Genomic DNA, 26000 nt, shown 5'->3' with positions numbered 1-26000 from the left:
CTATTAGTCTGATTTCATTGAAGGACACAGCCTTCTCTATTATTCAGAACCATAGGGTTTATTGCCCTTACAGGTGTAGGACACTAGGCAGAAAAAAGACTTGGCTACTCCTATGGGCAGTCCCAGAGGGTATATTCCCCCCCTCTGCTTTAGGTCTTCAGTTTAGTAACAAGAAGTGTCAGAAGTATTACAACTCCATAGAAGGGTGAGTGCTGTGTCCTCTTTCGTTCAATAAATGGACACATTTTATTCAGAACCAAAAAGGGACCTCCCCAAGCAGTGCCAAACGAGGGATGGGACAACAAAAAAATCCCAAGGCTAAATACAATCGCCAACCAGGTAAACAGGAGCTCAACAAATAACAAATGGAGCCCAACCTGAACAATACACCCCGAAAGAGGGAACAGACCCTCTAAACAGCAGCCAGCAAAACTTTGCGGCCAAAGGAAGCATCCGCAGATGCCAACACATCCCCCTTGTAGAATTTTGTGAAAGTGTGCACCAACGACCAAGTGGCTGCCTGCAAACCTGCGTCATTGACGCCTGATGACAAAAAGACCCAAGAAGCACTTAGCGCCCGAGTAGAGTGTGCCATTACAGGGAAAGGAGGAATCTGACCCGATAGAATAGGCTTGAGTCACCGTCTGTCTGATGCATCTGGAAAAGGTCGCAGAAGAAGTGGACAGCCCTTTTCTTGGCCAATCCGTGATCACAATTATTGGGTCAGACCTCCGAAAAGACTCAGTGGCTGCAAAAAAATAAAAATAAAAATTACCCAAATCACATCCAAGGCATGCAAAGCAAATTCCTTAGGATGTTTAGGCCTGGGACACAGGGAAGGCAACACAATGTCTTCAGTCAAATGGAAATCAGAGAACACCTTAGGAAGGAACTACGGATGTGGGCGAAGAACCACCTTATCTTTGTGGACCACCATACAGGGTACGACAATATAATGCCGCCGGCTTCGACACCCTGCAAGAAGGAGTGAGCCACCAAAAAGGCCACCTTCTCGGACAGCAAAAGCAGAGAAATCTGAATATTCTCAAAGGGAGGCTTCTAGAGAACTTAAAGCACCAAGTTCAGATCTCAAGGCTGTAGGAGACCGCACCGGAGGAGTCAGATGTTGAACCCCTTGAATAAAAATATGCACCAGGGAGGGCATGACCAGGGGTTGCTGAAAGAAGATCATCAAGCTGGCCCTTGATGGTACTTCAGGCCAACACCACGTTGAAGAAAATAGGAATCCGAGCCAACAAAAAAAACGAGGGTAAACTCCAAGCGACTCTCACCACAAAATGTACGCTTTCCACGTACGATGGTAGATCCTCCTAGGGTAGACTTCCTAGCCTTCAGCAGTGTCAGAATCAGAATCACCATCCCAGGCAAACCTTTATCCTTCGGCACTTGCCTTTCAACAGCCAGGCCATCAGCCAACGACTGTAAAGCAGGATGGAAGATCGGCTCTAAGAGCAGGAGTAGATCCTCCCTAAGAGGCAGTCTCCAAGCGACATCGACGACCAGCTGCACCAGGTCGGCGTACCAGGATGAACGAGGGCAATCCAGGGCTACTAAAATTCCAGGAATCCCCTCTGCCTCGATGCTGCGCAAAAGCCTTGGTAGAAGCTTGAGAGGAGGAAAGGCATAGATCAGGATGATACTGGCCCCACAGGACCACCAGAGGATCCTGTGACCTAGCCACAAACCTCGGCACCTCTGGGACGCCAACAGATCCACCTCGGGGGGAGTCCCACAGGAGACATATCTGATGAAACACGTCCGGATGAAGGGACCCCTCAACCAACGCCTGCCGACTGAGACAGTCCCCCTGTCAGTTTTCCATTTCTGGTTGTGTACAGCAGAGAGGGCCGGAAGGTAGCGTTCTGCCCACTCAAGAAAGCCGGCTACTTCCAGGGCTGTCAACACACTCTTAGTTCCACTCTGGTGATTGACATAAGCCACCGCTGTGGCCCAGCACCTGCATGCAAGTCCGAAGGGAGGACCTTCTTCTTGACAACAGGAGATGAATCGCAGCATGCAACTTCTGGAGTTTGTCCAAAGGAAGGAACATTCTGGTTAGGGCTGAATCCAGGGTCAGACCCAGATAATCCAATTTTCTGGATGGAATCAGAGCAGACTTCTGAAAATTAAGAAGCCAACCAAACTCCTTCAGGGTCTGTATAGTGATCTCCACGTCGTCCTTGCAGGCAGTAGAGGACTCCGCTCACAAGAGGTCATCCAGATAGCCCAGTACCGCCATCCCCCGCTGACGTAGCAATGCCAGAAGGGGGGCCAACACTTTTGTGAAGACCTGAGGAATGGAGGCGAGTTCAAAGGGTAATGCCTCGACCGGATAATGTTCTTCTCCTACAGCAAGGAGAAAGCGCTAAGGTTGTGTACTAATTGGAATGTGCAGGTAAGCATTCTTACTGTTGATAGAGACAAGAAAATCCCCCTGATGTAGGGATGCTACCACCAAGCGAACAGACTCCATTCTGACCCCGCACAAGGCAGTTCAGGGCCTTGAAGTCCAGAAGCAGATGTACCTTGCCCTCCTTCTTTGGGACCATGAACAGGTTTAAATAAAAATCCTGAAACCGTTCGGGAACCGGGACAATCACACCCTGAAGCAGCAGGTCTTGCACTGCCCCAAAGAGAGCTTACAATTGGTTTGGGAACAGATGCACATTAGAAGGGAAGAACCCTTCCGGACGGCAAGAACAAAACTCTATCTTGTAACCAGACAATATCACTTCGTGGACCACCTTGTCGTTTACCAAGGAGGTCCACAGACCCAGAAACCAGCGAAGACGTCCCCCACACCCCAGGCATTGGTGCATGCACACCTTCATGCCGAAGGAGCATTGTCTGCGGGTCTAGAGAATCCCGCTCTCGGCTTGCCAGACCAGGGCCGCTTGAAACCTCCCAAAGGACGACTTGAAAGGTTTAAACCTTTGAACCCTTGTCAGTGGACCCTGAAGGCTGAGAAAGACAGGCCACGCCTGCGACGAGGTTCTTTTCCCTTCCCAGACTGTGGAAGAAGGTACACTTATCCCTAGTGAGACTCTTAATGATGTCATCCAGGGTAGCCCCAAACAGGCGATCGCCTTGGAAGGGTAAAAAGTCAGCGCTTTTTTAGAAGTCTGGACCGCAGTCCAACACTTAAGCCACAATACAGACCTAAGCACCACTGCCGAAACAGATAGCTTGGAAATCAGGGGAGCCGTATCTGAAGAGGCATCGCAGACAAACTGCAGCCAACTGGTCTGCAAAAAAGCAGGGGGAATCTGCTCACCCTCTAGGTTAAAAGTGAAAATATTGCGGGCCACAGACTCTGCCTTCCTGTCAGCCAGATCTTTAAAAGCCAGAGATTCCTCTAGTGAAATTTTCAACCTGGAGGCAGAGGGGTCCACCACTAGTGGAACAGTCCACGGCTTGAGGAGAGACTCCTCAAAGGGGTATGGCACCACAAAAGCATGTAGGAACCACAAAGGGACGTTTTGGATGCTGCCACTGTTTAGAGACAAATTTGTCAAAACAGGAGGGATAAGCAAACACATTTGCCGTGCGAGACAGCATGTGGATGCCAAAGGGGACCGGCACCTCCACTGCAGTCCTAGCTGCATCCTTCATTCTTAAAGTTTCCCACACAAACCCAATCAGTGCTTCAACTAGCAACTTCTCATGAGCAGCTCCCTGTGATAATCAGGGAGCATGGTCACAGACCCCGTAGGGTGGGCCACGTCCGCAGTGGCTGAGTCAGATTAAGGATCTGAGACGATAGATGAGGAAGGGGAAGGCAGGGGATGCTTTTTACTAGTTCGACCCCTAAAGGCCACCTCCACCCGAGAAGAAAGGACTCCAGGACCGCCATCAGTGCTACCATGGAGGGCTGAGAACCCTAGGGATCCGCAGCCTCTTAGAGGGGGTGAGGTGGGGAAATGTGCTCCTAAGACTTCATAAGTAATGAGGGGGACCCCCGCAAAGTGTCAAGCACTGCTATGGGCCACCCCCACCGCCGGTAGCACCACTGGTTTACCAGCAAGCAGGGCACCCCACACACTGCACCAGAGAGAGGGAGGGACCCCATCAGACTCACCATCCCACCAGAGTAGCACAGGTCTGCACCAGGAAATACTGCTCCACTTGCAGCGTCCAAGGGGGAAGGAAAAACCCAGGAGTCAACCCCAGGGGAAAGGAGGTGCCCCAGAAGCTCCCTTGGCATGGCCGCCGCTTCATTAGCACGCTGGACCAATGAAAAATGGCCTCTGGACTACACAAACATAGAAAGACATAGGCTACAACAAAATGGCCACCACACGCGGCCCCACGAGGCTCCCAGGGACCCAGGAGGGATCCCTGGAGCCATGGAATTTACCCAGCCAGGAGAGGGGGGACCGAGCACAGGACCCCAGAAACAGCCAGTGACCCCCCAGCCGAGAAACCCAGCCACGAGGGCACCCCCACCAGTACAGTGCAGCACACCGGCCCCAGTCACTATCTCAACCCACCACGCTACCCCATATGGGGGGGAGGAGGGATACCAGATGGCCAACTGGGACCCCCAACAACCAGGGGGGGCGGGGGGATTCTGAGGGGAACCCACAGGTCCAACCCTCACGGGGAGGGGCCCACATCCACCCCAAAACCCTCCAGGGGAGAGGGGGGAAAGCCAGGAACCAGACGGCACCACTCCAGACAGAACCTCCTCACCTTCTAAATGAGGGACTGTCGGCCAGGAGCAATGCTGCGACTCCCAGTAGGAGTGGGGCTACGTCAAGACCGACCTAGCATGGAGCTTTGGTCTGGGCGCACTCGCTGGCCAGACTGGGGTGTTCACTGGATCTAGACTATCCAGGCCGTCGCCCAGTCCAGCAGTTGACTGTACATCTCGCAGGAAAAAAACAGGAGAAAAAAAGCCATTTAAAAAAGGAAAAAATTGCCACGACCAGAGATCCCAGTAGGGAACTAAGCCCTTCCTTCCAGACTAGGCAGAATAAAACTGAAACCCTATAGCAAAGAGGAGAGAGTAAACCACCCCGGACTGCCCACAGGCATAACCAAGTCTTTTCTCTGCCTCATGTCATACTCCTGTAGGGGGCAATATAACTCTATGGTTCTGAATAATTGAGAAACTGTGTCCGTCAACGAACGAAAGAGAAATACATGAAATGTGGACAATTTCAAGGGGTATGAATATGTTTTCAAGGCACTGTAAGAACAGGTCTGCACAGTTCATTCAAGCATTCAGAGAAAAGCAGTGTGTAAACTGTATGGAGCACAGCCTCACAAAATCATGCAATCATGATCTAGGATATGTAAAATGTCTACCACATTTTAACCTGGTTGTTAATATACTAGGATGGTGAGCCACATGAGGGTCAACTCTTTTGCATGAAACGTGGTTATGCTTTAAGGAGCTCCACTGAAATTAACTAGCTTCCCACAAAAGAGTCCTGTAATGACATAGGAGGCTTGAGCCAATTTGTGAGCTGTCATTCATATCCAAATTTTACTACCTAGAAAACAACTTACCATGATGCCAGTCAAGTTTGAAAAGTCTGACCTTCCATCAAGCATGCTAGCTCTGTGTCACTAAAGCCGGCCATAGATAGACCGAAACTCGTCTGGTTCAGCAGGAACCTGCCAAATTTCTATACATCTATGGACAGGCTGGTTGTACATAATTCAGTCTCTCAATCGACTTCTGTACAACCAGCCAGTTGGACATTTTTCGTTCAATCGTTGCCGCAGGCTATAGCAGGCATTGTGCTGATGAGTGTATTCGGACAATGTGAAGCCTCCCTGCTGTCAAAATATAATAGGAATTCTTCCATCCACCTCTTATACCTGGATGTATGTATATATGTGGATAACTGGTTGAACAAAAGAAAATGAACCATGTATGGCCTGCCTGACTCACCAAGGCTCCATTCACACTTGTACGACTCCAAAGTCGTGTCATTTTGGATGGGTGCGACTTGGATGCGACTTGTTGTCCCTCTGCAAATTTGGACCCACTGTTGCACCACTATTGCATGTAAAACATTGGGTTTTGATTTTCTTGCAACTTTTGAGGGTCAGCTGACAGTCAGCAACTCTCTGCTCGGGCAGCTGTTAGAACCGCTCGGTTCTCAGTGCAAAGGCGCCATAAGGGAAAAAAACAAAACCCCATACTTCAGTGGCACATATATGAATGTACACTAACAAGAACAGACATGGGATTTTAATGGCGCTGAAACGATACAATTCCTTAAAATATTTTCTTTACTGAATATACTGTACATTTAAAATTATAATAAGAGTAGTATACAGTTTCACTTTACATATACATCAGAGATGATTGATGTTTCTCTTCTTCCAAAAAGGCTACACTGATATTTTCCTCTACATGTTTCGCCAACAATGGCTTCTTCAGAAGGACATTTTTACAGCTGCAGTTTTTGGCGTCAGACGTTTTTTTCTGCAGCCAGTAAACTCCCCAGCATGTTATCCTATGTGTCCATGCACACATAGGCTGTTAGCAGCAGTTTTTGGCCGGAGCGTTTTCTGGATGGAAAAAAAAAACAGAACTAGTGGGATTTGAGAGGAGTTTTTCAGCTGTAAAAATGATCTAACTTTGATAAAAGCTGAAAAACGCTAAAAAAAAAAAACTTGGCTATTTGGCATTTATCAAAGTTTCTGAGCCATAAGCTTTTGTGGGAATATAATTTTGTTTAAAAAAGCTAAAGGATGCTACAGCTAAAAAAAAAAGCTAAAAAAACGCTACTGGAAAAAAGTTGAAAAACTCCTTATACAGCTACAGCTTTCTACTGGCGCTTTGATAATTTCCAGTGTGCATGAGGCCTAAAGCTTAATTTTATTTTTGGTGTGCTTTTAGAAAGACATAATAGAAGTCATTGTACATTGACACTGACATAACAGAAGTCAATGACAAAGCACAGCTAACCTGCACCAAAACCCAGGATACACTGCGCTGATGCCAAAGCCCAGCGAGGCAGTATGAAGCTTCTCTGACTGCTGTTTTTCTGCACTGCATAAATGCCAGTCACACTGGGACACAAAGAGAACAATTATTTTTCATGTGCGCTGTTTATAATGCAATGCAGCCCAAAGGTGTGGTGCAGTGAGCTGCGGTAAAATACAGACATGGCATTTTATGGCATCGCATAAGCTCTGCTACACGGGGACATGAACCTATTACTTTCTACACTTCAAATTTTCATCTGGTGATCCAGCCAATAAGTCTGTTTTTCAAAACACAAAGCTCTCTTGCAGATGTAGCAGTTAGAGGGTTGAAACAAGCCAGATACCACTGACAGGGATGCTTACAATTATTAGCTTTTATTTTTTTATTGACTTAAAATTTTTAAAAAAACTGCTTTCTGTAACTGCTTATAACATCTTAGCTGAAGTTTGGCTTCAATTTGTTACTATATCTAAATCTGCCAGTCCCTCTAAAGCCCCGAACACACGCGTCGAAAATTGGCAGGGAATTTTCAGCCAACGTCCGATCTGCCGATTTTTCGGCTTGTTAGTATGATGCTTCCGACAACCGACTCCAACTTTTCGGCCGAAAAAAATCTGGTGTGCAGGCTATAAAATTTTTGTTGGCCGTCAACACAACGGCCGATTTTCGTGCAGTCAGTACAGAATTCGACAGGGATAAATCTGATGAGCAAGTCTGGGCATGCTCAGTGAAGAAAAAACACAAAGAAAACAAACCAACACATGACATCACTTCTGAAGTAGAATTTTGTTGGCCGAGAAAATTCGTGTGCAGTCTAGGCACATTCCAACTAACAAAACACCACTCTGGACAAAAGTCGGACAATCGGTCGGCCGATAATCGTTGCGTGTGTACGAGGCATAACACTCCCCTCCCTCCAGACTGACAATGCTGCTGTCCACATCAACCCCTTTGCGCCTTCATCCAGAGTGGGGGCACTCTAAAAAACGGAGGTGTGTTACGCGAGATCACCAGGTGAAAACAGAGGGAAAAAGCCTAAAAAAGAAAACAAATGCAGCCACCACATCTAATGACTGGTGAGTGGTGAGCTGCAATACATTGCATTTTTTGGGTTTAATACCACCTTAAGTTAAAAAAAATAGTAAACATTGTGATGCTAAACACCCTTGCCCATGCCCTTGCCATGGCTCATTGCAATCGAAAACTTAATTACACATATTAAAGCTGACCATAGACAAAGCAATTTGCTTTCCTGCGAATCACTGATTTCCCCCATCAACACAGTTCGTGTTGTTGGGGGGAATCCCACTCCGGAGCCATTTTGTTCTCCCGATGAGGGTGGGGGGCGGGGATGGCCGAGCCATTGCCGCCAGGAGAACACAGTGGTTACTGCTTGTAGCTATAATAGCTGCAGGCAGTATTTGCATGTAAAAATCCGACAAGTTGTACCAAAGTTGATCGATCAGCTTGGGTACATTTAGCCTGCCCATACATGGTTTGAATCTCAGCCAGTTTAACAGGTTTAATAGTCTATGGCCAGCTCCTGTGCACATCACATGTGATGTCTGTGCAATGCAATTTGAGCCATATATTTTGTATGGCTCAAATTGCATCACATTTGCATCAAAATGTTGCAGGACCCTTTTTTCTACACATCTAATCGCATTGCATGGGTGTGAACACCTATGCGATGCGATTCTGGCAAGCGCACTGCATTTTGCAATCTGTTTTGGGGTATCGTTCATGGAACATGAAACCCTGTTGACATTGTGCTGATTTGGCATGCAATTTGTCATGTCGACTCGCTTGTCAAATCGGAGCAAATTGCCGTCAACGGCACCGGTTCACAATGAGGGCGGATTTGAAATCATTCAGCTGAATGCGCACAATTTTAAACTCGCATGTCAGTGCAACTTTGGGGGTGATTTTACAGATATCTGTACGGGTTCATGCGCAGATGTCTATTGAAATTGCCCTGAAGTCGCCAAAAGTAGTGCAGAAACTATTTTTGGGAATAGGTGCAGGGCCGCAAAGTTAGGGTTGCACCAATTCTTTGCCTACAATAGGCTCTGATTTGGCATGCAATTTAACATGTCAAATCGCATGTCAAATCTGCCCGATATGAACGGGGGCTTAATGTTCCATGAACGACACCCCGAAACAGATGGCAAATTGCAGAGAGCTTGACAGAATCACATGCCATGGGTGTTCAAACCCATGCAATGCGATTTTGATACAGGGAAAAAAAGGGTCCACATTTGCACCAAAATGTTGTAGGACCCTTTTTTCCCCGCACCTAAATCTTATCGCATGGGTGTGAACACCCATGTGATGCAATTCTGGCAAGCATTGCATTGTGGGAAAGTCGGAGTTACTAAATAGAACAGAGGTGATTTTTAGTTAAAAACGCCAAAAAATGCTGAAAAACGCTAATGCAAAAAAAGCTACAAAACGCTAAAAAAACTCACTACAAAGCTACTGCTGTTTTTATAACATCCAGTGTGTATGAGGACTCGCCCCTGGAGCCAGTTCTCTATCCAGGTACTCACCCTATGGTCCATACCTATGTACCTTAGTTTGTACAGTATGCCTTTGTGGGGAACTGTGTAAACTGCCTTTGCAAAGTCCAGATACACCACATCCACAGGCCTTCCTGTATATAGTCTCTTAACATCCCCTCCTAAATCTTGCAGACTATTGATGTAAGGCTGACCGGTCTATAGTTACCTGTGATATATCCAAGATGCATGTCTTGCTAAGCTGAAAGAAAGGTTTAATTTTTTTTTACTTTTGTATATGCACTTGTGACGAAACTGTGGATATATAAGTGATGTACACGCCTATTTTGGGGACTTTGCAAGCGGGCCTGAATCGGGCCGGGTACCTTCACTAGCAAATGAATAAAAGCTTGTTTCCTGCAAAGCAGTCAAAGAAATTCCATTCCCTGAGTTTCATTATATATTTCTTGCAACATTGCTATATAAATGAAAAAACATTGCTATATAAATGAAAAAAATTAAATAAATATAATTCTTATAAAATTTTGAAATAAATTTTTTTCAAATAAAATTTAGGCCAAAATGTATACCCAAAATCAGTGTATATTATTTAGTCTGTGTGTAAGATACAGAGTCCACAAACTATGATATATACAGTGCTCAGCAGAAATGAATACACCCCTTTTGAAAAGTAAGATTTGAATCAATATCTCAATGAACACAGAACAATTTCCAAAAATGTGACAAAACTGGAGTTTTATAGAACATTTGTTCACCTCATTACATAAAAGTAAGGTTAATAATATAACTTAGATTACAAAATCTTCAGTTTTACACAAATTTGTTGGTGCAAAAATGAATAAACCCCACAACAAAAACTACTGAATCTAGTATTGTGTATAACCTCCATTATTTGTAAAGACAGTACTGAGTCTTCTAGGCATGGAATAAACAAGTTGGCAACATCTATCTTTTTCCATTCTTCAAGAACGACCTCCTAGAGCCTGGATGCTGGATAGAGAGTGATGCTCAACTTTTCTCTTCAGAATTCGCCATAGATGATCGATTGGGTTCAGATAAGGAGTCATACTTGGCCACTAAATCAATTTCACCCTGTTCTTTTTCAGAAATGTAACAGTGGCCTTAGATGTGTGTTTTGGATCATTGTCATGTTGTAAAAGAGCACAACGACCAAGGGCACGGAGTGATGCTAGCATCTTCTCTTTCAATACAGAGCAGAACATCTGTGAATTCATGATACCATCTATGAAATGCAGCTCCCCGACACCAGAAGCACTCATGCAGCTCCACAGGCACTGCCACCACCATGTTTCACAGTAGGCACCATACATTTTTCTTTGTACTCATCACCTTTGCGACGCCATAAAGTTTTATAGCCATCAGTTCCAAAAACATTTATCTTGATCTCATCACTCCAGAGTAGAGTCCCGTAGTCTTCTTTTTCAGCATGGGCCCTGGCAAATTCTAGGAAATTCTAGGCTGGCTTTTTTGTGCATGGGCTTTAGGAGAGGCTTCCTTTCTGTACAACAACCATGCATACCATTCCTCTGCAGCACACGCCGTATTGTGTCACAGGAAACAATCACCCCCAGTTTGGCTTTCTACTTCTTTAGCTAACTGCAGTGAACTTGCATGGGGATTTTCTTCAACCCTTTTCATCAGAAGACGCTCCTGTCGAGTGTAACTTCCATGCATGGCCTGGACATCTCTGTGAGATGGTTGCAGTTCCATCTTTGTTAAATTTGTTTATCACTTTTGTTACGGTATTCTGACTGATAAGTAAAGCCATGCTAATCTTCTAGTAGCCTTTACCTTTCTTGTGTAAAGAAATGATTTTCTTCCTCAGGCCTTGTGACATTTCCCTTCCATGTGGTGCCATTGCTGACTGCATGAAATAGGAAGCGGGTTTCTTTGTTAAGTAACGCCCTTTTATAATCAACTGTCTTCTGGACACCTGTTAATGAATAAATAGACTCACCTGTAGTTGACTTCTTGTTAATTAGGTTTTTGTTGTCTAAAATTTAGCTTTGCTCCTAAGACGTTCACTGGGGTGTATTTATTTTTGCAATATGAATGAATTTAAAGAAAAAATTGAATTTTTGACTTACCGTAAAATCCATCTCTTTGATGTTCATTGACGGACACAGCTCCTGATTTTTTTAACCATTTGGTTATACTGCCCCCTACAGGAGTAGGACACTAGGCAGAAAAAAAAGACTGGCTATGCCTATGGGCATTCCCAGGGGGTATACTCTGCTATAGGTACTCAGTTTTGTTACAAACAGTGTCAGAAAAATTACAACTCCACAGAGGGGTGGGTGCTGTGTCCGTCAATGAACATCAGAGAAATGGATTTTACGGTAAGTCAAAAATCCCATTTTCTCTTTTGTTCATTGATGGACACTGGATGGACTGATGGACAATCATAACCATTGGGACGTCCCAAAGCAGTGTTAAACTTGAGGAATGGGAACAGTGGAAAAGAAACTCCCAAGGCTAACTATAGCCAACCAGGTAAACAGGAGCTCAACCAAAATAACTGGGGCTCACCTGAAAAAAACAATACACCCTCAAAAAGAGGACCAGGTCCTCTAAACAGCAGCCTGCATGCAAAACCTTGCGGCCAAAGGAAACATCCACAGATGCCAACACATCCACTTTATAGAACTTTGTGAAAGTGTGCACTGATGACCAGGAGACTGCCTTGCAAACCTGCGTCACTGACGCCTGATGATGGAAGGCCCAGGAGGGACTGAGTTCCAGAGTAGAATGCACCTTGTCAGGAAAAGTAGGAACCTGACCCCAGATGGAATGGACCTGAATCACCAGCTGTCTTTTCCATCTGGAAATGGTCGAGAAGGAAACGGACAACTCATTCCGAGGCCCAACCGTGAGCACAAATAATGAGTCTGACTTCCTAGCCGCCAAGTACACCCTATTTGCTCGGTCCACATGCAAGGCATGCAAAGCAATTTCCTTGGGATGTGTTTGCCTGGGACACAGGGAACGCAACACAATATCTTCATTCAAATGAAAATCAGAGACAACCGGATAAAGGAACGACCGGCAGGGCCAAAGAACCACCTAACCACTGTGAACCACCAGTAAGGTGAATGACAGGATAATGCCATCAAATTCCAACACTGCACGCCAAAAAGGTCAACTTCTGGGACAGCGTCAGCAGGGGAATCTCCTGAAGATTCTCAAAAAGAGGCTTCTGGAGGTATCAAGTGCCTAACTTCCTGGAGAAAAGTACGCACCAGGGAGTATGTGGCCAAGGCCTACACCTGACCCTTGATAGTACTCAAGGTCAGTTTCTGCTCAACCCCCCACTGAAGGAAGGTCAAGATCTGAGCCACCGAACAAGAGCGAGGATGAACCTCAAGAGACTCACACCACGCAATGTACGTCTTCCACGTACAATGGTAGATCTTCCTAGAAGTAGGTTTCCTAGCTTTTAACAGCACTGGAAACACAGACTCAGACAAATCTATCCATCTGCACCTGGCGTTCAACAGCCAAGCCAACGACTGTAAAACAAGATGGAAGATTGGTCCTTGGGACAGCAGATCCTCCCTGAGAGGAAGCTTCAAAGGAACGTTGGCGACCAGCTGCACCAGATTGGCGTACCAAGCTTGGCGAGGCCAGACCGGGTCCACTAAGATGACCGGAATCCCTTCTGCCTCGATCCTGCATAGAAATCTTGGATGAAGTTTGAGAGGAGGGAAGGCATAAATCAGACCATACTGACCCCACGGGGCCACCAGCGCCAGCTGTGGTGTCCACCAGACGATCTTGTGACCGAGCCACAAACTTCTACACCTTTCTGGTGAACCACAAAGCCAATAGTACCACCTCGGGGATGCCCCATCGGAGACACAACTGATGAAACACCTCCAGATGAAGGGACCACTCCCCTTGGTCCAACGCCTACCGACTGAGGTAATCCGCCTGCCAGTTTTCCACCCTGGGAATGTGTACGGTGAAAAGGGCTGGAAAGAACCATTCTGCCTACATTAAAATGCTGGCTACCTCCAGAGCTGACAGGACACTTCTTGTCCCCCCCCCCAGTCACCCCATGGCATTGTCCGATTGAACACGCACTGGACATCCCTGAATACGATCCGTCCAATGTTCCAGGCAAAGTCTGATCGCTCTGAGTTCCAAGACATTGATCAGTAGTCTGTACTCTTCTAGTGTCCAGATCTCCTGAGTAGAATATTTGCCGACTCCGCCTCCCCAACCGGACAGGCTGGCATCCGTGGCGACCCCTGTCCAACACAAGGGGAGGAAGTATTTGCCCAGCCGAAGCAAAAAGCCACCATATCAGGGACTCTTTTCATTTCCTGTCTCAGCCAGGTCTGATTGTCCAGAGACTGCAGATTCTTGTCCCTATTTGCCAGAATCTCCCTTGCAGGGACCTTGTATGGAACTGTGCAAAAGGAAACCGCCTCAAAATTAGACACTATCAGTCCCAGCACCCACATACAAGTCCGGAGGGATGACCATCTGCTGGACAGCAGGAGACCAATTGCAGCCTGTAGTTTCTGAAATTTGCCCCACAGAAAGGAGCACTCTGGCTAAAGCCAGAGTCAGACCGTCTAGCTTTGTGATAGAGCAGACTTCTGAAAATTCAGAATACAGCCAAACTCCCTCAAGCTCGTATGCTGGTTTCAAGATTCTCCACCAGAGCAGTAGGAGACTCAGCTCGCAGAAGGCGGACGTCCAAGTAGCCCATTACCGCGATCCCCCATTGGCATAACAATGCTGGCACCGGGGACAACACTTTCATAAAGACCGGAGGATCATAGGCGAGACCAAAGGGTAACGCCACAAACTGATAATTATCCTCAAAGCGGAGGAAGCGCTGAAGACCGACACATATTGGAATATGAATGTAAGTTTTCTTGATGTCGATGGAGACAAGAAAATCCCCCTGATGCAGGGAAGCCACCACCGTGTGAACGGACTCCATTCTGAACTTCTGCACCCACACAAAGCAGTTCAGTGCCTTGAGGTCCAGAATTGGACGTACCTTGCCTTCCTTCCTGGGGACTATAAACAGGTTTGAGAAAAATCCCTGAAAATATTCTGAAGTCGGAACCGGGACCCACTCCTGTTAAGTAAAAGGTTGTGCACCACCCCAAAAAAGAGCCTGTAAGCAGACAAGGGAGAGTCGCACGTTGGAAGCAAGAACCTAACCGGAGGGTAAGAACAAAACTTTATCTTGTAGCTGGACCGAATAACCTTGTTAACCCAGGCCCAAGGCCTTGCCTGTGGGTCTGGAGAAACCCGCACTTGACTTGTCAGACTAAGTTTGCTTGGATCCTCCAGAGGAGGCCCCGAAGGGCTCCGATCCCTCGTCAGTTGACCCGGAGGAACGAAAACAACTTCTCATGAGCCGGGAAGGAGGGCCCACGACTACAATGAGGGTCCTTGCCCTTAGAAGCCTGCGGAAGAAAGGTACTCTTCCACCCTGTGAGACCTGTAATGATGTCATCCAGGGTAGCACCAAACAGGTGATCTCCTTGAAAGGAAGATCAGTCAAGGCCTTTTCAGAAGTCTGGTCCGCAAACCAGCATTTGAGCCAAAAGACACGCTGAAGGACCACTGCCAAAACAGAGAGCCGAGCCACTAGGGGAACCGCATCCAAAGAGGCATCACAGATAAACTGCAGCCCCTGGACCAGCTGGTCCGCCAGCTCAGCAAAAGCAGGGGGGGAGCTACTCCCCCTTCAGGTCACAGCGTAAAAGTTTAGCCCACTCGGCCAGCAACACCAGGGCAATGGTGAAAATCAGCCTCAGTGCCGAACCAGCCATGGTGCACAAATTGCGGGCCACAGTCCCCACCGCCTCTGCCTTCCTGTCAGCCAAGTCCTTAAAGGCTGGGGTCTCTTCAACCGGAATGAATCCTCGCTGGCCAGACTGGGGTGACCACTGGATCTAGATTATCCCAGCCCAGTCCGGCAGTTGATTGCAGATCTCACAGAAAAAAGCAGGAGAAATAAAAATCTATCTAAAAAGAAAAAATTGCCAGGACCAGAAATCCCCAGCAAGGAACTAGGTCTTTACTCCTGACTAGGCAGTACCTATAGCAGAGGGAAGGAGTATACCCCCTGGGACTGCCCATAGGCATAGCCAGACTTTTTTTCTGCCTAGTGTCCTACTCCTGTAGGGGGCAGTATAACCCAATGGTGAGGAAGATCAGGAGCTGTATCCGTCAATGAACGAAAGAGAAATACTTTTTTGTGTGTGCAAATTAACAAATCTTGGTTGCAATCAATGGCCCACATTTATGAGAGTATTTTGTAGAATAGTGTCCCATAGAAAATGTTAGTTCTGATAGGAAAGGAAAGGTTTTCTGACAAATCTATTGGGGTGTACTCATTTATGCTGAGCACTGTATATTTGAAAATTGATCAGTCCTGATCAGTTGTTTACCTACACAGGGCTCTCTTCTGTCGTTCACTTACCTTCTCAGCGGTTTCCGTCCATAGATCATTGGCCGGGACCCACTGACTGGCTTTTGATGTAGCGAATGACAGCTGCGGTGGCGGGAGCATGTATGCCCCCTACCTGGAAATACCAAATCACGTACATATACGTGATTTGTCACAGCGGGGGGCACCCTGCTGCAATATAAGTGTGGAGGGTGGTCCGGAAGCGGTTAAAAGGATAAGTTCACCTTTAAAGTGTTACTAAACCCAGGACCCTGCATTCACTATATCTGGTCTCCCACAGAACATGAATATGCAATAGTTTTAGTAAATATAAACTGAGTAATACCTTTTCACATCAGCGGTATACAGCAGTCTTGTGACTTCTGTCAGTGTCTGGTTAAAGCTTGAAGGAAGAGTTTTCACTCTCCTCTGACTTTCCTATGAGGCTGCAGGACCCCTGACCCCGTCTGGAGAGTGCTGATTGGCCCTGTGCTGATCACATGCACTCACCCAAGAAAAGAAAAAAAATCTCTAGCAATACACACCAAACTGAGCATGTGCAGCGTGTCCCCTGGCCTCAACAATATCCAGAGATGAGTTTGAGACACTGGAAAAAGGGAGGATCAGAGGGGACAGGATCAAACAGCCTTTTTACACAAGGTAAAGGATTAACCCCTTGGGTTCCACAGTGAGTATGACAAGCATGCTTTACTGCATATACAGACTGATTTTACTGTTGTGGGTTTAGTAACACTTTAAAGCGGTAGTATACCGATTTTTGTGACTTTTACCTACAGGTAAGCCTATAATAAGGCTTACCTGTAGGTACAATTAATATCTCCTAAACCGTGCACCATGCGCTCTGAAGGTCCGGCGGACCTTCAGAGTTCCTTGCCGGGAAGTTAATCCCCGCACGCATTTGCGGGATGACGTCATCGCGGCTCCGGCCACTCACAGTGGCGGAGCCGCTGAACCCGGAAGAGACGCCGAGGGATAATGCCCGCTCCCACAGTGGTGTCCGGGGTCCGTGTCGGGGCTTTGTTCTAAGGTAAGTTTTTCATAATGAGCTAGTATGCAATGCATACTAGCTCATTATGCCTTTGTCTTGCAGGGTTTTTTTTTTTTTGGTTTTTTTTTGTTTTTTTTGAGTATACTACCGCTTTAAAGCTGAGCTCCATTCATTTTTGTGTTTGTTTATTAAATCAAAAATTGAAGCGGCTGACTTTTAATAAACTCGCACTCACCTGTCCCACGATCCAGCAATGTGGTCACTTGAACCCTCACTTATCTCCCTCTCCTCTCCCCGGAGTCAGCATTTCAAATGTGGGCACCTGGCTGTGACAGCTTGAGGCTTCATAGCCGGGTGCGAGTCGTGCTGCACCTCCTGAAGCGTCCGGCAGTCTTCTGGGATCTGTGACATGTCCCAGAAGACTGCAGGGAGGGAGGGGGAAAGGAGAACTTCCACTCGGATCGCCTAGGCAGTCTGAGCAGAAGTGGGAGTGGATACTTGTCAAAACTAGGTACCCCCTCCCCCCGCCAAAAAACAAAAACGACATGCCAAATGTGGTAGGGGAGGGATGCCTAAAGCGGAACTTTCCCTTCGGGGTGGAGCTCCGCTTCAAGAAGAAAATAATAAATGCACATTTTGTTGCTGGTAAAACAAAAAAAAAAAAAAAAAAGGAGTGCATTTTTTTTTGTTAGGCGCCTATAAAGCAGGGGGGTCAAACTCAATTTCATCGTGGCCGCATTAGCATTATGGTTGCCCTCAAAGGGCCCATTATATCTGTAAGATTAGATGTCCAGAGCACCCCCCCACCATCAGAAGTCAAGAGTCACTTACCCTTCATTACATCACAATTCACCCTCTTACCTTGTGCTGCTGCCAGAAGATGCGGGTGGATCTGGGAAGAAGAAAGTGCAGAGTCTGAAGGAGGACCAGAGCAGGGCTGGAGTCAGCTTCCAGAGTCTGTTAAATGCTGAGAACAGGGAAAGCAGGGGCAAGGTGCCGTTGTGGCTGCACAGAGATGTGCAGGATCTGTAGGAAGAGTTCTGTCCTCCTCTCTGCAGTGGACTGCTGGGGGTGGGCAAAGATTAGCTTTTCTGCAGCTGCACAGAGAAGTGAGGGTTCTGGCAAAGAACTTCTGTCCTCTCGGCTGCCGAATACTGAGACAAGGTGTGGGCAGAGACAATGGGGGTACCGCAGCTGCAGGAGAGGTGCGAGGGTCACAGGAAATGGCCTGGGGGGGGCGCATTCGGGCTGTGGGCCTTGTGTTTGACACGTGCTGTAAAGCATTGCTGCGAAGATCAGCAGTTTGTGGGTACAATGCTGGGCTGAGTAGAGGAGATCCCCATAGAAAGGTGTCAGATCATGCAGTGCATCGCAGGTTGTGGTGTATTGTGGCTGCGTAGCGGCAGACGGGTCAGGGTGCCCGTGCTGAGCCATATACACAGCACCTACCTAGGACACGTGATTATCAGAACTGGACCACGGGGCAATGGAAGAAGGGGGTCTGCTCTGGTGAATTAATGAATGGCACGGCTAGGTTGTCACCTGTGTGAGTGGTGCCACTGCGGGGGTCGCACAAATTCCTCCAGCTGCAACCACCCACACAGCGAAACGCGTGACCCGCGGTTGGGTGTCAATAATCTTGATGGCACGCCGCCTGCAGGGGAAATCGCACCTGCGCTGGCAACCTCAGTTCCAATGCAGACTGCGAATTAAAAAAAAAGTGCAGGGACTTCTTTCCTGCGGTGAGGAATGGCAGCCCATTTAAAGGAATGGGTCCTCGTGACCGCGCAAACCACGGGCCGCACAGGTGGGAACCTAGACTAGGCGGGCAGCAAAGGGTTAAAGAACACAACGAGGGGACACAGATGGCAAAATACCTGCCAGGGGTCACAACCCTCCTGTATTCTATCCAACATCAAAAAACAATGCTTTGCCTTGAATTCTACTTTATATAAACCAGACAGGAGACACGGCGCCCACTGAGGTGTATGAGCCCGGATATACGGCCGCCGTATGGACCATAAACACTGACAGGAGTCTATACACTGCACTGTGACCCCCCCGGTACACACAGCCTATACACTGCACTGTGACCCCCGGTACACACAGCCTATACACTGCACTGTGACCCCCTCCCCCGGTACACACAGCCTATACACTGCACTGTGACCCCCTCCCCCGGTACACACAGCCTATACACTGCACTGTGACCCCCGGTACACACAGCCTATACACTGCACTGTGACCCCCGGTACACACAGCCTATACACTGCACTGTGACCCCCGGTACACACAGCCTATACACTGCACTGTGACCCCCCCGGTACACACAGCCCGCCTCCCTCATATACCGTATCCACCCCTCCATATATTCTACAATCATCACCCTCATACCTCACTCTCCGCCGTCCGCTCTCTATGTATAGCCGTTAGCTGTGCGTCTCTGTGGTAACAAGCTCCGCCCTCAGCTTCCAGCTGATTCTCTGCCCAAAAGAGAGTCACAGTGCCCTCTAGCTATAGGAGGAGACAATACAACCATATCTCCTGCTGGGTACAATTCTAGGAGATGATCAGAGAGCCCTCATACATCCTCTGGAGGAGGAACCCCCACTGTGTCCCCACATGAAGAATGGACTATCTCGGTAGAGTTACATCAAGAAAACATTCATAAACATAAATTTTTGTTTTTTTTGGTACAAAAGTTATAAAAAAACAAATCATAGGCATGCGCACAGGGTGTGCCAGGTGTGCCTGGGCACATCCTAATCCTCCTATGTGGCACTGATTCAGCCTGTTTAGACCCTAAAAATATTGTAAAAAAAAATAATAAAAATAAATAAAACTAAAAAATAATTTAAAAAAATGTATTAAAAAACTACAGTCACCATCTACTGCCCTACTGACACCAATCTCTGCCTAAGGACACTGTCAGTATATATACACATACACACACATATGTGTTAGAGCTTTGGGGTGCACACCCTAATGCCATAGGCTGCGCACACCTATGAAACAAATATCCAGGTACAAAGATAGAAACAATAATCTCATATAATAATCCCTATGATATTGGACATATTAGGCTGGGTTCACATACATTATATTGTCACAAGTATTGGGGCGCCCGCCTTTACACGCGCATGAACTTTAATGGCATCCCAGTACTAGGACTGGGATGGGTTCAATATTGAGTTGGCCCACCCTTTGCAGCTATAACAGCTTCAACTCTTCTGGGAAGGCTGTCCACAAGGTTTAGGAGTGTGTCTATGGGAATGTTTGACCATTCTTTTAGAAGCACATTTGTGAGGTCAGGCACTGATGTTGGATGAGAAAACCGGCTTGCAGTCTCCACTCTAATTCATCCCAAAGGTGTTCTGTTGGGTTTAGGCCAGGATTCTGTGCAGGCCAGTCAAGTTCCTCAACCCCAAACTCGCTCATCCATGTCTTTATGGACCTTGCTTTCTGCACTGGTCCAAATCATTTGGTGGAGGAAGGATTATGGTGTGGGGTTGCTTTTTAGGGGTTGGGGTTGGGCTTGGACCCTTCCAGTGAAGGGAACTCTTAAGGCGTCAGCATACCAAGACATTTTGGACAATTTCATGCTCCCAACTTTGTAGGAACAGTTTGGGGATAGCCCCTTCCTATTCCAACATGACTGCATACCAGTGCACAAAGCAAAGTTCATAAAGACACGGATGAGGGAGTTTTGGGGTGGAGGAACTTGACCGGCCTGCACAGAGTCCTGACCTCAAACAATGGAACACCTGTGGGATGAATTAGAGCAGACCTTCTCATCCAACATCAGTGCCTGACCTCACAAATACGCTTCTGGAAGAATGTTCAAACATTCCCACAGACACACTCCTAAACCTTGTGGACAGCCTTCCCAGAAGAGATGAAGCTGTTATAGCTGCAAAGGGTGGGCCAACTCAATATTGAACCCTACGGACTAAGACTGGGATGCCATTAAAGTTCATGTGTGTGTAAAGGCAGGCGTCCCAATACTTTTGAGAATATAGTGTATATGGGAATCGGATGTGTTTTTACCCACATTTAATTCTCATAACATGTGAGTGTGACTGGCTTTCAATGGCGCTTTCAATGGTGTTCTGTCAGATGAGCAAAGCCGTCAGTTAAGCTAATGGAAGTGACGCTTCATCAGCTGCGCATGCGTTCCACCGCTAGCAGGTTTGCTAATCAGACAGAACGCCTGCAGTCAGAAGGCGGCAGCGGACATCTTACTACACCCTGCTAGGTCTTAAATTTCAGAGTAATTTTAGCAATGAAGTGAGTGTATATAAATAATGATAGTATATTGACATCTGTGATGCTGTTTGGAAGTTTAATTCTGAAAGCCTAAAGGTTTAGTGCTGAGCAGTGTGGGGTGTACCAACATGGCCTCCACCACCTTCCTACTGCTGGCATCCTGCTTCTTTCAAAATGTAACATCCAAACAGGACCTAATGATGGCTTGGTGCCACAGCCACACTTTCAGAGGTCTAGCAGAGTCCATGCCTTGACAGGTTATGGTGTGTTTACATACAGTCATTTTGAAGAATTCCCATAGTTTTATAGACATGTAAAGTTACTGATAGGTCCACAAATATTCGGAGGCTAGCATCCTGTAAGTATGGAGGGGTCATAATGGAGGAGGATCACCATTGAGAACAATCAGGACCAGAAATGTTTGTATATTGTATAATGGCATCATGTGAAAAATAATCCCCATTTTTTGTACATGAAGTTATTCCATGTTGTGTGGTTTATTCAAATCAGTCTCATGATGAAGGCTATATATGAACAATTTATATGATCAAGAACATGTATAATGGATTGAAAGACCTTTCCTTCCAAATTATTGTTTAAAGCAGAGCTAAGCCCCCCTATTTTTTTACAGCCATGGAAGATGCCATGTAGCTTCTTTTTGATGTGCAGTGGCCATGGTGCTGCACATGTGATCAGTTATGATGCCAGCCATTTAAAGCGGAACTAAACCTACTGATTTAACAGTTTCAAAAAAACAGTTACTGGTATGCCAGGAATTCTAACTGTCACATTTACTTGTGCTTTCAACCACACTGACAAATCATCAAGTAGCTGGTGTCATAACTGGTCCAATGTGCAGCACCATGGCAGTTGCAGATCAAACAGAGGCTGAGATGGCAGCTTCCATGGCTGAAAATGATAGGATGATTTAGTTCCCCTTTAGTGGTTTAACAGTTTGGTTGTGAGCACAAGCAATTGTGGCAGTTATTATTCCCAGAATGTCTTGAATGTAACTGTTAAGTCAATGGGTTTAGTTTTTCTTTATTACAACAGAAAAGATTTGAACAAACAATTCTATGTGCATATCCTGAAGTTCATCTTTCACCTTTCTGACATTGTATCATGTTACATTCATATATAGGATGGAACATAAAACAGCATATCCGCTTTATTCCTGCATCTTTACAACCTGTACAGACCACAGGCTGGGGTAAGCAATGTTTATTGTGCCCATAACACAGTAATCTTGGTTGCAATGCCCTGCAGGACTAAAAATGTAAATAAATAAATACATTAACAAAAAAACATATTCTTTATTTACTGTTGTTGGTGCATGTATTACAATTTTTCAAAACATGGCTTTAGGTTTGGAAGTGTCATCTGATAATTTGCCACTAGGTGGCGCCATTCCTACACCAGCTGTAGTCCTTCAGGTCTTGCCGAACAGTGGAGTGTACTATTTTATAAAATAGGGGACATATACCACAGGATTAATCATAACCCCTCCGCTTTATATACTGTTTTACATTTGGTCATAAGACTTCATCGCATAGCCTAAGCGTTGATGTAGTCAATGTATTATTACCAATATTATATGTTTGGATTATGGGTTACAGGAGTTCCCTCCCCCCTCCGCTGCAGTGAGTGTGTGGAGTCTGCTGGAAGAAGGAATCACCACGGACGCATGCGCAGTACGGGCAGCGGTTGTCACTGTGGTGCTGCGACTCCGGGAAGATGGCGGCGGGGAACAGTGTGGCCCAGAAGACCTGGGAGCTCTCTAATAACATGCAGGAGGTGCAGAGCATCGACGAGATCTACAAATATGACAAGAAACAGCAGCAGGAGATCCTGGCCGCCAAGCCTTGGACGAAGGAGTGAGTGGAGGCTTCCTGGAGAGAGGGGGAAGGGGTGGCTGGGCAGGCAGTACTAGCAGAACACTGCACTGGGTGACAACTAAAAGCAGCTGACATGTAAGCGGTGTCACCCCTGCCTGGCACTGACATGACCAGCACAGTGATAATGAGGGGGGGGGGGGGGGGGTCATCCTACTCAGACACATTCTCATCAGAGCTGGGGGAGGGGGGCCCACAAATCTGTGTGTTGGTAAGTATAGTGGAACTTTATGTATGGAAAAATGTCAGACAGGCAGGAGATTATTGTAGAAGAGACATAGTGGGTGGATTTACTAAAACTAGAGAGTGCAAAGTCTGGTGTAGCTGTGCATGGTAGCCAGCGTCCAGGTTTTACCCCCGTTCACATCGGGGCGATATCACATTCCACATCGCAGTCTATTGCCAGCAATGGCACCGTCCGGATCAGTGCGACCGAATTCCAAAAGAAGTTCCTGCACTACTTTTGGCGATTTCGGGGGCGATTTCAATAGAAATCTATGCATGAACCTGCACAGATGTCTTTCAAATCGCCCCCGAGCTCGCAATGAAATGCAGGATTGAAATCGCACGACTTCAAACCCGCCTCCAATGTGAGTGAGGGCTTTTTGTCAAAGCTTATTTAACCACTTGACCTACGGAAGGTTTACCCCCCCCCCCTTTCATGACCAGGCATTTCTTTGCTATACGGCATTGCGTTGCTTTAACTCAGGGCTCAAAATTTAAAGTCCTGAGCTACTAGCCAGGCCTTAAGGGTTACTCGCCACCAGTTGCCCCACCCAACTCCTATCCTGCCCCGCCCCTAATTCTGCCCCTAAACACGCCCTCCTAAATTATCTCATAAAATTACATTGTTAAATGTTTTTGCATTAATGCAGAAGTTACAAAAATAAATATTAATAACAATGTTTTCAGTGCCCATCAAGGGTCTGGAGGGCGGGGGGCTGAAGAGCACTGGGGGGCTGGAGGGGGGGGACTGAAGAGCAATAAGGGGCTGGAGGGGGGGCTGATGAGCACGGGGGGGCTGAAGAGCACTGGGGGGGGGCTGAAGGGGGGCTTAAGAGCACTGGGGGGCTGGAGGGGGGGCTTAAGAGCATTAGGTGGGCTAGAGGGGGGGCTGAAGAGCACTGGGGGGCTAGAGAGGGGGGCTGAAGAGCGTTAGGTGGGCTGAAAGGGGGGGGCTGAAGAGCACTGGGAGGGCTGAAGAGCACTAAGGGGCTGGAGAGGGGGGGGGGGGGCTGTACAGCACTGGGGGGCAAGAAAAAGAAAAAAAGAAGTTGGATGAGCGGTGGGGCGGCTGCATATAGAGGAATTGATCTTTCCATATTCCTCCTGCAGAGAGGAGAATCAGGCATCCAACAGCTGCAGCAGTAATATGGAAAGATCAATTCCTCTATACGCAGCCGCCCCACCGCTCCTCCTATCCAGTCACACAGGGAGGCTGCTAAATCCTTAGACACTCACCTGCTTCCAGCCCCTGCGAGCAGCGCAGCACAGACCAAGGGAGCAGCGCAACATGAGATGATCGGCGCGAGTACCGGCTTGATCCCCCTCCATCGGTATGCCACTGCTGGCCGGATAATGTCAGAGCGGCGGATCATCCCACTGTAACAGCTTTAATTGTAATTGCCGGGCGCTCGGTGACACACACAGTCCCGTCTCCTAGCCTGGCTTCTTTGATAGACAGAACACCTGGCCAACCAACCAGGAGGCGGGACTGTGTGTGTCACCGAGCGCCCGGCAATTACAATTAAAGCTGTTACAGTGGGATGATCCGCCGTTCAGACATTATCCAATCTTTCGGCTGGCTGGCTTTCCTCTCCTCTCTTCCCCTGACCGGAGCTCACCCTACATAATTTTCCACTCGCAAAATGCGAGCAGGCGAGTGGAAAATTTGAGGGCTGCTTTAACTGACAGTTGTGCGACGCTGTACCCCCAACAAAAATTGTTGTCCTTTTTTTTTCCCCTCAAATAGAGCTTTCTTTTGGTGGTATTTGATTACCTCTGCGTTTTTAATTTTTTATTTTTACGCTAAAAACAAAAAAAAGACTGAGAATTTTGAAAAAAACAATATTTTTTACTTTCTGCTATAAAACACATCCAACAAAATTTTTAAAAAAATCTAATTTCTTCATCAATTTAGACCAATATGTGTTCTGCTACATTTTTTTTTTTTTTGGGTTAATATATATTGATTGGTTTGCGTCAAAGTGATAGCGTCTACAATCTATGGGATAATTTTTATTTATTTATTTTACTAATAATGGCGAACTGACACTTTTTGGGGACCAGTGACACTAATATACAGTGATCATTGCTAAAAAAAATATGCACTGTCCTAATGATACTGGCATGGAAGGGGTTAACATCAGGGGTGATCAAAGTGTTAACTGTGTGCCCAGGTTATGCTTACTCACTGTGGGGAAGGTGTTTTGACTATGGGAAGGCGGAGGTCCTGTGTTCCTGCTTAGCAAAAACACAGAATCTGTGCCTTCCCTTCTGACAGAGCAATCTGCCTTGTTTACTTGCATAGGCAGTTTGTCATTCTGTCTGTGTCCTGTGTAATCGGTGGGTGCCGGCGGACATTGAGTCTGTGGTACCCTCTGCTGGGGTCCAGCTATGTAGAATCACAATGAGAGCGGGGTGCCGGTGGGTGCACGCACCCCAGACCCAGAAGTTTCAGATCACGCACTAGGTACGAGATCTGGAGAAGAGCGGCCACCCTGCCATAGCTTATGTACGATGGCGGTCCGCTAGTGGTTAAACAAGCTGACGTTAGAAACTGATTGGCTGCCATGCGCAGCTGCTCCAGATTTTGCACTCTCTAGTATTAGTAAACCAATCCTATGTCACTCCTGCATTCAAAATCCATTGCCTGCCTGTATGTCCTGTACACTGAGCTGTGCAG

General features: G+C 46.9%; 2 protein-coding genes across 7 annotated transcripts in view; one reads left to right on the top strand and one right to left on the bottom strand.

Moving 5' to 3' along the window:
* Positions 1 to 19415, bottom strand: part of CSPP1 (centrosome and spindle pole associated protein 1) — a 178052-nt gene extending 158637 nt beyond the window's left edge. For all 6 annotated transcript variants that reach the window (XM_082258429.1, XM_082258430.1, XM_082258431.1 and 3 more), the window contains exon 1: positions 19332 to 19415. The gene's annotated coding sequence lies outside the window, so the exon portion shown is untranslated. The remainder of the gene's footprint in view (positions 1 to 19331) is intronic.
* A 3477-nt stretch (positions 19416 to 22892) lies between these two features.
* The window catches only part of COPS5 (COP9 signalosome subunit 5), a 38889-nt gene continuing 35781 nt past the window's right edge, over positions 22893 to 26000 (top strand). The window contains exon 1 of the mRNA XM_082257288.1: positions 22893 to 23077. Coding sequence (XP_082113414.1) covers positions 22938 to 23077 — 140 coding nt within the window. The 5' untranslated portion in view covers positions 22893 to 22937. The remainder of the gene's footprint in view (positions 23078 to 26000) is intronic.

Source organism: Pelophylax lessonae (assembly GCF_965119305.1).
Source record: "Pelophylax lessonae genome assembly, chromosome: 5".
Taxonomy (NCBI): Eukaryota; Metazoa; Chordata; class Amphibia; order Anura; family Ranidae; genus Pelophylax; species Pelophylax lessonae.
This window is presented reverse-complemented; position numbering and strand designations above follow the sequence as displayed.